Consider the following 14,110-nt stretch of genomic DNA (forward strand, 5'->3'; position numbering starts at 1 on the left):
CACAAGATTCCTCAGACCCCTTTGGAGTTGCGTTACAGCACAGAAAAAGAATGGAGACACAACCCTTAGCAAGTGAAGTAATTGGAGAAGGCCTTTCTGCTGTTCAGCCTGGGAGTTGTTGGGAGATCTGGGGAAGAACTGGGCAGAAGATCCTGGAGGAAGAAACCACCCATTCAGACGTTCAGCCCCAGAACCTCAGAAGCGTCCAATACCAGGATCCCTGCTAGTAGAAAAACAATTTCCACGCTCCACACATTTATATGGTTTCTCCCCTGTGTGGATCCTGTTATGGGAGGTAAGATAATTGCTAGTAGTAAAGTTCTTTCCACACTCCACGCATTAATATGGTTTCTCCCTTGTGTGGATTCTTTTATGATGGGAACTAAGATTATTATTTCGACGAAAAGTCTTTCCACACTCCATGCATTTATATGGTTTCTCCCCTGTATGAATCCTGTTATGAGAATTAAGATCACTGCTAGTAGTAAAGCTCTTTCCACACTCCATGCATTTATGTCGCTTCTCCCCTGTGTGGATCTTGTTATGGGAAGTAAGATAACTGCTAGTAGTAAAGTTCTTTCCACACTTCATGCATTTATATGGCTTCTCCCCTGTGTGGATCCTGTTATGTGAATTCAGAGAATCCTTCCGAGTAAAGCTCTTTCCACAGTCAGTGCATTTATATGGTTCCTCCCCTGTGTGGAACCTTTTATGCGAAGTGAGATCACGGCTACTAGTAAAGCTCTTTCCACACTCCAGGCATTTATATGGCTTCTCCCCTGTGTGGATCCATTTATGGGAGGTAAGTTGACTGCTCTTAGTAAAGTTCTTTCCACACTCCATACATTTATGTCGCTTCTCCCCTGTGTGGATCCTGTTATGTGAATTCAGATGATCCGCCCGAGTAAAGCTCTTTCCACATTCCATGCATTTATATTGCTTCTCCCCTGTGTGGATCCTGTTATGGGAAGTAAGATAACTGCTTTTAGTAAAGTTCTTTCCACACTCCATACATTTATATGGTTTCTCTCCTGTGTGGTTCACGTTATGAGAATTAAGACCCGTACTAGTACGAAAGCTCTTTCCACACTCCATGCATTTATATGGCTTCTCCCCTGTGTGGATTCTTTTATGGGAAGTAAGTTCACTGTTTTGAGTAAAAGTCTTTCCACACTCCATGCATTTATATGGTTTCTCCCCTGTGTGGATACTATTATGGGAATTCAGATGACCCTTCTGAGTAAAGCTCTTTCCACACTCCATGCACTTATATGGTTTTTCCCCTGTGTGGGTCCTTTTATGAGTATTAAGAGAACTGTTTCTGGTGAAGCTTTTTCCACATTCCACACATTTATAAGGTTTCTCCCCCGTGTGGATCCTTTTATGGGAAGTAAGTTCATTCCTCCTATGAAAGCTCTTTTCACATTCAGTGCACTTATACAGCTTCTCCCCTGTGTGGATTCTTTTATGGGAAGTAAGTTTACCGCTTCGAGTAAAAGTTTTTCCACACTCGATGCATTTATATGGTTTTTCCCCTGTGTGGATCCTTTTATGTGAAGTAAGTTCACTTGTAGTAATAAAGCTCTTTCCACACTCCAGGCACTTATGTGGTTTCTCTCCTGTGTGGATCCTTTTATGATACATAAGGGATGTCTTTTGAGAGAAGCTCTTTCCACACTCCAGGCACTTATGTGGTTTCTCTCCTGTGTGGATCCTTTTATGATGGGAAGTAAGATGACTGTTTTCACTAAAAGCATTTCTAGACTCCACCCATTTATACGGCTTCTCCCCTGTGTGGATCCTGTCATGGGAAGTAACTTGACAACTTGTTCTGAAAATCTTTCCAGATTCCAAACATTTACATGGCTTCTCCCCTGTGGAGATTCTTTTATGAGACGTAAGGGACCCATTTTCACAAGAAAGAGTGAAAGTCCAATTGTGATTTTTTACATTGTCTCTGCAAATATAATCTTCTCGTTTGGTTTGGGTTGGAGAGTGTTCATTTACAACTAATTGGTCTTTTAATAGTCTTACACTTTTTCCAATATACTTTTCCTTTATTTTTCCTTGTTGGGCAAGAAAGCCTTGCGTCTCGGCATCCATGGAAGATAAGCTTTCCTGATTCCAACTATTTGACTGGCTTCTCTCATGACTTTCTAGTTGCATCTCCAGTTCCTTGTCCCTTCCGCCTCCATGCCTGATCACTTCGAATTTTTCACTGGGTTCTTTATTCTCATAGCCATGATCACCTTCAAAGGAAAAGAGAAATGAACATGATAGCAAGGGTGGGGGAAAAGATCAGACTGTAGGAGGTCATATGATTTTCCTTCTGAATTTTTGCCAACATTCCAATATATTGCCCATTTGTATCCTTACAATCACATGGTATAGAAATGATAATTTCTATAATCATGAGCCATAAAAGCTTTGAAAACATCTACAGCATCCGGTTTGTTTAGAATCATCCTTATATAGTCAAACCTTACCCAGAGTCAGCGCTGAGTTCAGGAAGAATCTGGGGAAACATCCAGGGAGGCCTTAGGAGAAAACCTAACATTTCTCGGAGGGTGGTCAATAACAGGAATAACCAGTGAGAACTACATCAATTTTGAAATTTGTCCTTTTTTCCTACCCAAACTACCTTCCATTTGCTTTTCATTTTTGAAATGACAAAATCACATAGTTGCAGAGAAAAAAATGCTAGTGTTCTTCTCTTAACCCTAAACAGCATGTTTGCAATGGAAAAACAGCACCATTTTGCCCTTAACCCCAAGGCTCAGGATAGAAATCAAAAGGAAGACAAGTCATTAACCCAACAGCCTGAATAAATGAGAAACCATCAGAGGACAGACAGGGAAGCATCTGGACCCAAAAGGATGAAATCAGTGTGATGGAATTGAGCATCTCCTCAAGCCAAGGAGTGAGTTTCTCACTGATACCTTTAAAAAGAAATGGAAAAATTCACCAGATGAGAAATGGCAGGGGATGCATCTAAGCAGAGAGCTATTGACATCCGTCCTTCCTTCGAGCAGGAGAAGGCCAGATCTTTTCCTTCCCCCCCCTCCAAGAGATGAGCTGATGGCATCTAACTACAAAATGTCTTTCCAAACCCTCCGAGGGGAGAGAAGCAAACCCTTACCCAGAGAGGCCACGTTCCTATAATTTTCCAGCATGACTTCCCAATGCAGCGCTTTTTGGTGAGGATCCAGCTGAGACCGCTCCTCCTCGGAGAAATACACAGCCACCTCCTCGAAGGACACAAGACCCTCCTGAACAAGGAAAAAAAGAACAGAACAGAACAGGCCAGGAGGATTTGCAAGATCTGTCCTATTCTTCACAAATTCCCAAAGCAAAGATATGCACTACGTTAAATGGCAATGCTTGGTGGGATTCCAAGGTTTAGGTGAGAAAATGGAAAGAGCCAAAAGCTTTTCACTGAAGAAGTATTTCTGGCAGGCTTGATCCACTTGATTGCTTCTGCAGGACTTTTAGTGCCATTCAGTGATAGCAACCCCAATTTCCTTCTGGATCGATCCATCAAGCGATCCATGCAGCCATCTTCAAAAGACTCTCAATGTCTTGAGAGAACCAACTGGCAGATGGGCTTCAGAAACTCCACCTATCAGTGTCTCCAACCCTTCCTGTGTTTGCAGAAGAAAATCGGGAGGCGGGGGGGATTCTTTCTAGCATTTCAGCAAGGGGCTTATGGTGCCCCAGAAGGACCAATTGTGCCTCCCTCAACAACTTCATGAAGTGCTGGGAGAGCACAGCCCAGGGATTTGGGTGGGGGGCCATGAATATCCAGAGGCACACAAGCTGGGTTCTTCTCCTCAGACTGCAAGGAAGCTGCTAGTAGTGTCAGCCATTGGCTGAATGGGAGACAAGAAAGCGGAGGCAATTTTCTGGGAAGGACATTTCTCAGCCTTTGCCAAGCTGGATTCCTTGGCCTCCAAATCCAGGCACAAATCAGAGGAATAGAAATTACTTTGCAAGGCAAAAGTTCCTTGATTATATGCTCTTTCAGAACAATTTCTACTTAAAAGCTTTTCTATCCGGCCACTTTCATTGGATGTTAATAGCCTGGCTCATGTCTTAATCTGATGTGCTTATACTTCTTATCACTGGTTGGAAAAAGGGCTTTTTAAAAATGGCACTGTGCCAATCTAAGTATTTAGGTATTTTTGAGCAGCCTTGCACAATTCCAAGTCAAGCAATTAAAAAAACAATGGGTCTCTGTTTAGCTGTTGCTATCACTGTAATAATATTATTCCTATTGCTTTAGCAACTTTTTTAAAAAAATAGTTATTGTAAACAAATAGTAGGAAGAGTAAGTAGCAGAAGGTGACTTACTGTAAGTACCAGTCTTAAAAAAACATTTCCTAATAAGAATCTCAGGGAGAAATTAGAAACAAATTTGTATCCCAACCAAAGATTTCAGGGGAGGCTAAGCTGACTGAGGGCAACTTGAATCTTCCATTCCTCATTCCATGTTTCTCAAGGACAAGAAAACACCCAGGCCCAAAAAAGGTGGAAAAATGGAAGGAGAGAGTCCTACATACACCAGCTTGACTGCCTGAAAAAAAGGGAGAATACAAATTCAATAGATAAATTTCCTTCTCTTACTTCAGCTGGAGGTTCAGCCACTGTTTCAGCTCCACCAGAAAGAGCAGACAACTTCGTTCGAGTCTTCCCTGTGAGGGAGACAGAATTTTAAAGTGCAGAATTATTAAAATAGGAGGAGGCATTCTAGAGAAGAGAAGACATAGAGAAGATGAGACAGCTGGGATCTCTCTGGGGAATGGGAGGGCCTTCAATTACCTCCTGAGGTGTCCTCACTTGGATCTTCCTGAGAGATCCTCGTGAAAAACGGGTCCTGAGGGGGACTGGAGGGATTCCTCCTTCCGTCAGGATCACTGATGTCCACAGCGAAGGACTTGAAATAAGAGGCAGGAGAAGAGAAGAAGAATTAATAGACATCACACAACATGAAGTGGATTCTAAACACTACTTTAAACCCCCCAGTGTCCAGAAGCGAGGCTGGAAAGTGAGAAAGGAATGGGTGTCCCAAATCTATCTTCTAGAATGGATAGTGCAACAATATCCCACAAGAATTAGTGAAACATCTCCACGTATTACAAATGCCAGAAAACTGTCATCGGGAGGGGTTAAGAATTCAAGCAGATTGTTTATTCCCTTCAGACCCCTTCTGGGATCCCAAAATGAAGATCTCCCACCTGCAACTTGACCTGATCCTTCTGCTCCTCCGCCTGGCTCAGGAGGAAGCCTTCCGCCAGGGCCACCGCCTGGGAGCTGGTCTCTGCTCCGGACTCCCGCACCCAGCTCTCCATCTGTGGGGGCAGAAAGGCCAGGAGGTACTCCAGAACAACCAGGTCCAGCAGCTGTGCTTTTGTGCACTTTTCTGGTCTCAACCAATGACGACAAAAGTAGTGGAGACGGCTGCAAAGTCCTCGGGGACCCTCAGCCTTCTGGTATTGGATGCTCCTGAAGTTCTGCGGCTGAACATCTGAATGGGTGGTTTTGTCCTCCAGGATCTTCTGCCCAGTTCTCACCCAGATCTCCCCACAGCTCCCAGGCTGAACAGCAGAAGGGCCTTCTCCAGTTCCCTCACTTGCTAAGAGTTGTGTCTCCATTCTTTCTCTGTCCTGTACCGCAACTCCAAAGGGGTCCGAGGAATCTTGTGGCTCTCCAAATGCCTTTTCATTCATAGGACTGTTCCTCTAGTTGCAGGAATGACCACAGCAGGCCATTAAGCCCTCTTTGCCCAAGAGAGAATTTTGTCTGTACACGAGGACCTACAAAAGGCTTCCAGGTTCTGTGTCTAAGATGGAAAAGAAAAGAAATTCCAAGAATTAGAAAGTGATGGATTTCACCATTGAACAACACTCATTCCCATGGAAGGCGCCATTTCTCTGAGCTGGTATGGGATGGCAGTGGCATTGAGCAGATAGGAACTGAGGGCCGGGCAGCTGATTGGCATACCTGAATCTTCCCTCTTGAGGGTTGCATACTTCTAAGCTGAAAGAGGATGATAACAAGTCAAATGTTTGGCTGTTGTGAGTACTTGGCAGGGAGGGTGCTCTGGGGAGGGGAAGATAAGGTTTTGAGATGTTCAAAAATCACAATTGTGAGTCCACCGGCTGACCTAGTTGTCACCTAAAAGTTAATTAGCGTAGTAAAACACCCCCCCCCCAAGGTAGAGATTTCAGAAAACATAGAACATGCTAAGCTCATTATGGGATGGTAGTATGTAACATGGAACCAAGTACGCTTGCCCGACAATGTGACAAAATGCAAGCGATTCAATTTTTCCTATAGCTACTTCCTCATCCGTGAAATGCAGAACATTTGACAGAAAGCTTCGCTCGAGGCTCTTCTCCTTGGAGAGACGGGACCTCTTTGCCGAAGCGCTTCAACGGAGTGACCAGGAGACCTCCTCTGACCAGCTGGTGTTGCCTGCCGGTAAACGAATCTGCCAGCCTTTGTGGCCAACAGTCCTGTGTTTATTTGCTTGTATGCATGTAGTGTATGTGTGTTTGTGTGTGGTGTAAAATAGGGGACTGACTTCCATCAAGGATTTGGAATACCTAATAAATGCTTATTGGAGCATTTTCTGTTTCTTTTTCTCAGAAGGAAGGGCTTGAAGGAACGAAGCTGAAGCGGATCTCCTGGTTCAATCACCCTCCTAAGACGCGTTGAACTACAGAGGATCCAGCCCAGTTTCACCCTCATCAGCGCGTGGTGAGAATGCAGGCAGAATCTCGGGCACCTCCCTCCTTCCAAGGGTTTTCTTTCCTGCTGGAGATTTGCAATGCAAACTCTCCCCCTCTCCAAGGTTTTTCTCAGGAAATGGGGCGTGAAGGGCTCCCCCAGATCCCACCCTCTTTCCTGGGGATCCTGGATTTGTTCCTGGGGGTAGGACAATTGATCTAGAGCTCTGCTTCCCCACTGCCTCTTACGTGCATCGAAAGGGGTTGTTGGGGAACATGGGATTCACGCTTACCCACCCCCAGGACCCAGAAGATTGAACTTGCATGCGCCTCTCCCTTCTCCAGCCCGGGAACCCTCTGCCTCCCTTTGCATGGGAATAGGGCCCTGCTCACCCAGGGCCTCCTCTGGATCCCTTCCCTGCAAGACTTTCATGCAGCCTTTTACCTCCTGTGAAGCTCAAAGGGTTAAAGACAGAGCGTGCACCTTCCTAGAGAGGCAAGAGGTAGTGATGTCACTCCTTTTCCCACCCTCCACTGGAAAGCCACTAGTGGCCGGTGCCCTCCAGTGGCCCAATGCTGAGGTGCACGGTGCTCTCCTCTCCTTGCAGAGGGAGCCCCCTGGTGGGTTCTGTGTGCAATGCAGTACCTCATGAAAAGAGGGGATAAAGGGTGTTATTTCCATGGGGCCAGGAGGAAAGGGGCTGTGGTGTCCCCCTGATTAGGAGGCCTTCTCCATCCAGCTGCTTTTGACAACTGTAGAACATCTCCAAGCTTCCATTTTTAAGAGAGGTTCTGGAGAAAGTTGCATCCTCATTTAGAGGGAGCAGATGGAGCAAAGGAGCAGACAGGAAATGGAATTCAGTATTTTTCTTACTTAAGAGAGTAAAAATAATCTTTTTTTGATTCTGTATCCCATAAAAGAGGTCAGTGGGAACTCTGACAGGCTTTCAAGATTCTTTTCTTGAGCCCCACAACAACATCACAGAGTTCCCATACGCTTTGTGGTATCCAATTCCTGACCTGGCTTGCCTGAATGGGCTGATGCTCAGTTTCCGGCCGGGATACAAGATGGAAATTGCATTGGTTGCACTTATGGATGACTTATGGAGAGGCTACTATTGGGGGAGTGCGACCCTCCCTGATCTTTCAGAGGCTTTCAGTACCCCTGACCATGGCCTTTTTCTGCAACAGGTCTAAGGGAATGCACTGTTTTGTAGTGGTTCTCTTCCTTCCTGAGGTCGTGATGGTGGAAGAGAGTTCTGTCCAGAGATATCTATTCTGTGCATGCTCCAGGGATCTCTCTGCTTACCGCTGCTTCTACATGGAAGTGCTGGGGGAGGTCATCTGTTGGCCTAGATTCTGGCATCCTAAATACGCTGGTGATACCCAGTTATTTTTCACATCCCCAGGCGAAACAGGTGATGTGGTGGAAGTGCTGACCTAATGGCTGTTGGAGTCTGAATGGGAGGGGAACAGATGGAGTGAATCTCTGCAAGATGGAGTCGTTTTAGGTTTGTGGACCTTGCAGTTCCAGGGAAATTCAATTTTTGACTTTAAACAGAGATGTACCGATGACTGATCCACAATTTGAGGTTTCTTCTAGACTCACTGAGAGGCCCTGCTCATAGTCACTCATTACCTAATCACAACAATGCAGTTCTCGATATAAGACAGTTTGTGGGAAGAAGGAGGAGGAAACCCCTCTGAAGTGTCTCATCTGTCTTTGGAGACACAGGCTAAAGAAAACTGGGAGACATATTGGTTGGAACTGGACTAAGCTTCTCAACATAATTGCAACCTTCAAGCTATTACTTTTATTTGGTTATTGTTTAATTAAATTGTAGCTCTCCCAGTGACCATCGTGTAATCTCCTTGATTCTCTCCATCCACTTGCACTCCTGCCTTCTCCTTCATCCCCTCCTTCATCCATGCTAGGCACAATTCTTTTTTTCTAGTTGATCCTTTACTCCCCTGACTTTCCTCAGACTGACCGTTGCTTCAGAACTGGAGACCATTCTTGGGCTTTCGAGGTTTAAGCCAACTTAGGGTCTTTGTCCCCAGGGGGCACAGCCACCACGGAAGGCAACCACAGAATGCATTTCAGCAGCGATTGCATAGGCTGAGGGAGTCCAAGTTCCAAGGCAGTGGCCCCTTTAGTGCACGTCTCATCTCCAGCATAAGCTACCTTTATTTTCTGCTCTGGCTCCTTCTGGGCCCTTAGGGTTGTTAATAATAATCATCGGCTGATTATTAATAAGGAGCCTCTGCATTGTTTCCTAAGGCCACTGAGTCTGTGTGTGCACCCATGGATTTTCTGAAACAAGCGGCAAGGATCTGTGTCCTGTGGCGGCTACTACAAAGGCATCTTGTTGCCCTCCTGTTTTAGGGAGGCTGTTTGCTGTCTGCTGTCTGCTGTTCACTTTTCATTGTTTGAAGTGTGTGTGAGTGTTGTTTTCATGCCATATCGAACAACCTCTCCTCTCTGCCACCCTAAGAAAGCTGCGTGAGGATAAGTGAGAAGCTCTCACCTCTGCTGGCCAGGGTTGTTTGTCTGAATCCCCAGCTGCAGGGGAGGAATTAAGACTGTCCATGCCTCAGCAGGCTGCGCTTGTTGGGACTTGGGTGAAAGAGTGTGTCTTCTCCTTAACCTGGGATTCTATCTTCTCCTTCTCCTTGTCCTTCTCCTCCCCTTTGTTATTGAATACATGAGGAAAACAACAGATAAACCATGTTGCTGTTGAATTGAAAGAAACTAATGAATGTCGTGGAAAATGTTCATGTGGTGCTTAGGAAAAGTTGTTCAGGAAAATGTGTGAACGCATTGGTTGCAGTTTTGAAAAGTGTGGGAAGTCCTATTACTCCATTAAGGTGTGTGGCTTGTGAGTAAGTGGCTAGGTGTGTGCTGTCTCTCCTAAACAGCTTCAGCACTCAGAAGGAGAAGAGATTTGTTGGTGGCATCTGGCTTTGTTCTCCATGTTTTCCTGCCTTAACTCCAAGCCGAGACGCTTTACTCCATCCGACGTCCCCACTTCAGCCTTTCCTGCTGTGTCTCCCATTTGCCTCAGCTTCTGCAGGACATGCTCTCATCTTGCCTGCTAGTTACATGGCTGGAGGTCAGGACCAATGGGGGGAAGCTGAATGACGGAGGGAGGATGCATGGCCTTCATATACAAACTCTGTCAGCTGACCTCCCGTCCCCCCTTCAGGACATTTGCACTATGTTTACAAACGGTGCTTTATAGCTTCCTGAGATATGCTCCTTGCTGTCCAGGCCTCCTAATCATCACAATCCAACCTTTGAGTTTGCCCCAAGCATTCAGTGGGCGTCTGTACCTGTGCAGAGTGCAAACCTTGTGCGGTTGAGGTTGACCTGATAGCAGAGCTGCCACTTCTTCCCTGGCTGTGCACCCAGGGGAAACTGACTGGGAATGACAAGGATTAAAGAGATAATTGGGCGGGGGGAGAAGGACTGGATGTTGAGGAAACCTGTATGTTGACAAGAACGACTGAAGCGTGCCTTCTTTTACCTCACAACTTTGAAAAATGAGAGGCACCATTGCACGCAAATAAGGAAAATATTCCAACAGGGGTAGAAGGAAAGGGCCCCTCTAAAGTACTGGCTGTCTAAGAAAGGGGGGGCATCTCCGGCACATCGCAGTTTGTAGATCTTCCTATGATTAATGTCTGGGAACCGCCTGTGATCTTGTAAAGATTGAGACACTCTCTGTGGAGGATCAAAACTCGCTTTCCTCAGCAACAGCCGCTCTGAGGGATCGCTAGAGATTTGAGGAGGCCTCGAAAACAAGCAAAATCCTGTCAGAAATGGCAGGGTGGTACGAAAAGAACAAGGATCGTCTCTTTGAAACACGGCTTGTGCCTTCCGGTTGTTTCCAGACTCAGGCCTGAAGCGTTGGAAGATGGAGGCCGGAAGGGACACAGGGAGGGAAGTGACAGGTTAGGAAAATCAAGGTTTGTACTGATTTTCATTTAGTATTTATGCAGCATTTATTGCATTATTATTTATTTATAGAGTATTTATTTATAGAGTATTTATTTATACTGTATTTATGCAATTTATAGAACGGGCCTTCTCAAATTCATGGCTCTGGGCGGCTAATAAACGTTTGAAACACCAAGTATCACCCCGTCACAACGAGACTAATCCTGAAGAAATGATGGTGAAGAAAAAGAAATATCAAAAGAAATCAAGTTCCAAATTGAAGAAAAAGCTCAAACTTATAGACTATTGTATGGCACCTTTTATTTCCCAAGTCTCAATAAAGCCAAATAAAAAGACTTGAGACGAGGCTTCTTTAAGATAACAGATGTATTTTGATCAAGACACAGCTGGGTGAGCCCAATCAACACATTCAGAAGAGATGTTGATGAAATCACACCTTACAACACAAACATCAGAGACTTTATAGACATGTAAATCTGTAATCAGATAGTACATCCCCTCACACCCATACAAGGGATTTTTGGGACGGTCTGAGCAAGTGAAAGGTGGTTCTTAGGAAGGTAAACTTAAATGTAACTTATTCTTCTGGTTACCAAGAGAATGGCATACAAGATTTTTCTTATCTCTCTCTCTGGAATGCAGGGTCCCACGACTGTTGCAAAAGCTTGGTAAAACAAACAACTTGTATTCATCTAATTGTTTCTTCGAAGACAATCTGGCATTCAGCAAAGAGATAAGGGGGGGGAAGAAGAAACCAGTGCTCTTTACAAAGCAAAAGCAAGTTAACCCTTTAGAAATAAAATAGAGTGCACTGTTACAGGTATGGTTAAACATTGTGTGAAGCATATATAAAATTGTGTATATATAAAATATAAAATTGTGTATCAAAATAATGCCCTTCATTTCCTCCCTTTGCTTTTGAACATAAGATGCTTCTTATGTAGTCAGTTAATTAAGCAAGATACATCATTAACAGATTCATTGGTTAGTAAGTCAGCAAAAACTTAAAGGAGCAAAGGTAAACAATCAGTTAATGTTTATGAGTTCTTCATCAATGGAACACAGTCCTTGGGAATAGGCTTAAGGACCAATATTGTCGCTGGTTTGTTAGCTGAGGGGGGGGAAGCCACCACAGTCATGTCAGCTACTGCAGACATCACTAATTTTCTCACTAAAGGAATTATACATGGAATGAATATTAATCCAGCAATTGAACATAATAGCAAAAATAATACCTGTTTTATCCAGGCGCTTCCAGGTAGCCAGGAAAACCATTGGTCTGTATTTGCAAGTCTTTGCCTTATCTCAGAAGCTTTTTCTTGCAGGTCTTTAACAACCTGTCGAACAACTCCTGATTTGTTAGTGTAAAAACAGCACTCTTCTTCCAAAAAGAGACAGAGACCCCCTTTCTCAGCTGTGAGAAGATCCAGGCCTCGTCTGTTTTGGAGAACCACTGCTGCTAATGAATCCAGTTGGTTCTGGAGTTCAAGTACTCCTTGTGCAATTTGATCCAGGCTACTTTGGAAATCTTTTGACAATTGTTGAAATGTGACAGCAGAATGGGTTATTCCAGCAATCCCAGTTCCTGTGGCGACTCCAATAGCTATTAACAGGGGAAGAAGAAGTGGAACTCTCTTCCTCCGAATATGTCCTACCAAAGGGATTGGTGGATCTTGCTTATTTACAATAACCCCAATATCAGGAGACAGGAAAACCAAAGTACATATTCCTTCCCAGTCAAGGGGCAGGCATCGGAACGCCCTGTCCCCACAGAGAAAGAAAACTCCTCCCTCTTCCAGGCATGGTCTCAAAGTGAATTCAAAATCTTTTTCCTGTGAACTGTCACTGAGCCTCACAGTGAAAGTTCCAGTCACATACATCCCAACCAATGATTGAACCCCTTCTTGTGGTTTTACAGGGGCTTCCATTGATTTATTTACTACCACGCCTGGTAGGGAAGGATCCACAAAATATGAGGAGTCTTCCCACTGTCCCTCTTGGGACCTTTGGGGAATAGGGAAACAATCCTTTCCCTTCTTGCCCTTTAAGAGCCAAGGGAGGAGATCGAACTGGTCATAGGCAGGTTTATTCAGACACCAGTTCTTTCTCACATTTCCTTTCAAAATAGTTACTCTAGATCCTTTGGTTAAATATACATCTTTAAACTGTTTTGTAACTTCATGCATAACTTTCATCATTGTGAAAGTATGATCACGAACCATTGAAACCATCATAGAGCAAGCATTCACATCAATTCTCCCCACATCCACTCGTCTCTTAGGTTCATGGGGATTATGTCGCTGAACACATATTGGTGTCTTATCCAGCATTTCCACTCCAATAGCAACAGGCCCATCTATGGGGGGGCCTTGCTTTAGTCCCATTCTTAGTATCATCCTCTTAAGTGTATCAAAATAAGATCGAGCAAGTCCACTTGGGGGTCTTTCTCCTGTGAAAACTAACTTAGTCTTGATTTTGTACCACCATTCTGCTGGGACAGGAAGGGCTTGGTGAACCCCTGGGGTTATAGGTAAACATATCCAACAATCCTTTGCTATTTCAGGGTTACCTTCCTGCAGCAGATTTTGGGACAAAACCACAGTATCATAAATGTAAGTCTTATTAGACTGTAAACGGGACACAAACTCCTCTGTATCCTTTCTGCGTATTACCTTGTAAGTAGGTGCCGGAGGTGGTGGTGGTCTTCGACCTCCATACCTTTGGATATAAGCATTAGTATTGTCAACCAAGAGAAACACTTCAATTATCAATAGGCTTATGATCAGATTTTTCAGACACACACTCTTTGATCTGTCCCTGTGCATCCAAAGCATTAAGACATCCGCCTTCCAAAAAATAGTAATCAGACCCATCTTTATCCCTTCCCCAAAAGGTGCGGGGAAACCAACAACAAGTGAAAAGTATTCCAAAACAAACAATCAATACAATGAAAACAATGTCAGTTTCACAACTTGGGTTGTGACCAAGCCAGCACATCTAGGGGTTTGTGTGGCTGGTAAAGTCTATGGTTTCAAATCTTCTGTTCCTGAATTAGGCCTCTACCGGTGGACCTAATTAGTCCTTGAAAAGATCTGCTGGTGAAGCTAGAGAGCGCTGCAATTTTAGTTTAAGTCCATCAACTGAGGAAACTTGCCAGATATCTGGGGGTTCCTTCACCTGCTTGATCCTGGATCCATGCACCCAAGCTTTGATGCCTTCAACTTTTACAGCAGTGGGCGTGCTCAGGAGTACTTGCTTCGGCTCGGACCACTTTGGATCAGTGCAAGATGGGAACAGCTCCTTCACTCTGACCCACTGGCCTGGCTGGGCGATGGGTGGTACATCAGGAGCAACTGGCAAGGCGTCTCGAACCTGTAGTGAAATAAAAGATAGGACGTGCGCCAGCTTCTGCAAATATTGA

The 14,110-nt window shown here is 44.6% G+C and overlaps 1 protein-coding gene and 1 long non-coding RNA gene across 3 annotated transcripts; one reads left to right on the forward strand and one right to left on the reverse strand.

Moving 5' to 3' along the window:
- Positions 1–215: 215 nt before the first annotated feature.
- On the reverse strand, positions 216–5,835 carry LOC112543085 (uncharacterized). The gene is made up of 5 exons (XM_088128904.1): positions 5,235–5,835; positions 4,819–4,933; positions 4,624–4,691; positions 3,140–3,269; positions 216–2,249 (listed from the first exon to the last, which is right to left on the reverse strand). Exons 1-5 carry the CDS (start codon positions 5,724–5,726, stop codon positions 340–342), a joined length of 2,715 nt encoding a protein of 904 aa, XP_087985030.1. The 5' UTR covers positions 5,727–5,835; the 3' UTR covers positions 216–339.
- Positions 5,836–6,289: 454 nt separating this feature from the next.
- LOC148214053 (uncharacterized) lies at positions 6,290–11,527 on the forward strand. Of its 2 annotated transcripts, XR_015793535.1 has the most exons (5): positions 6,290–6,480; positions 6,649–6,759; positions 8,138–9,841; positions 10,623–10,697; positions 10,809–11,527. It is a non-coding gene; the product is annotated as an uncharacterized LOC148214053 (long non-coding RNA). The 2 variants fall into 2 exon arrangements; XR_015793534.1 differs by having other exon boundaries at positions 8,138–10,697.
- The last annotated feature ends 2,583 nt before the right edge of the window (positions 11,528–14,110 follow it).

Source organism: Python bivittatus, unplaced genomic scaffold, assembly GCF_059951505.1.
Source record: "Python bivittatus isolate LINGU-HERP-01145 unplaced genomic scaffold, Pbiv_v1 ctg000820_np1212, whole genome shotgun sequence".
Lineage (NCBI taxonomy): Eukaryota > Metazoa > Chordata > Lepidosauria > Squamata > Pythonidae > Python > Python bivittatus.

Bases quoted from the DNA above. Each gene is read 5' to 3' on its own strand.
- LOC112543085 (XM_088128904.1), bottom strand. From the start codon at position 5,726: ATGAATGAAAAGGCATTTGGAGAGCCACAAGATTCCTCGGACCCCTTT. The intron at 4,934-5,234 runs GTGGGAGATCTT...TCTTATTTCAAG, and splicing joins AGGATCAGGTCAAGTTGCAG to TCCTTCGCTGTGGACATCAG. The intron at 2,250-3,139 runs GTAAGGGTTTGC...TTTCCTTTGAAG, and splicing joins TAGGAACGTGGCCTCTCTGG to GTGATCATGGCTATGAGAAT.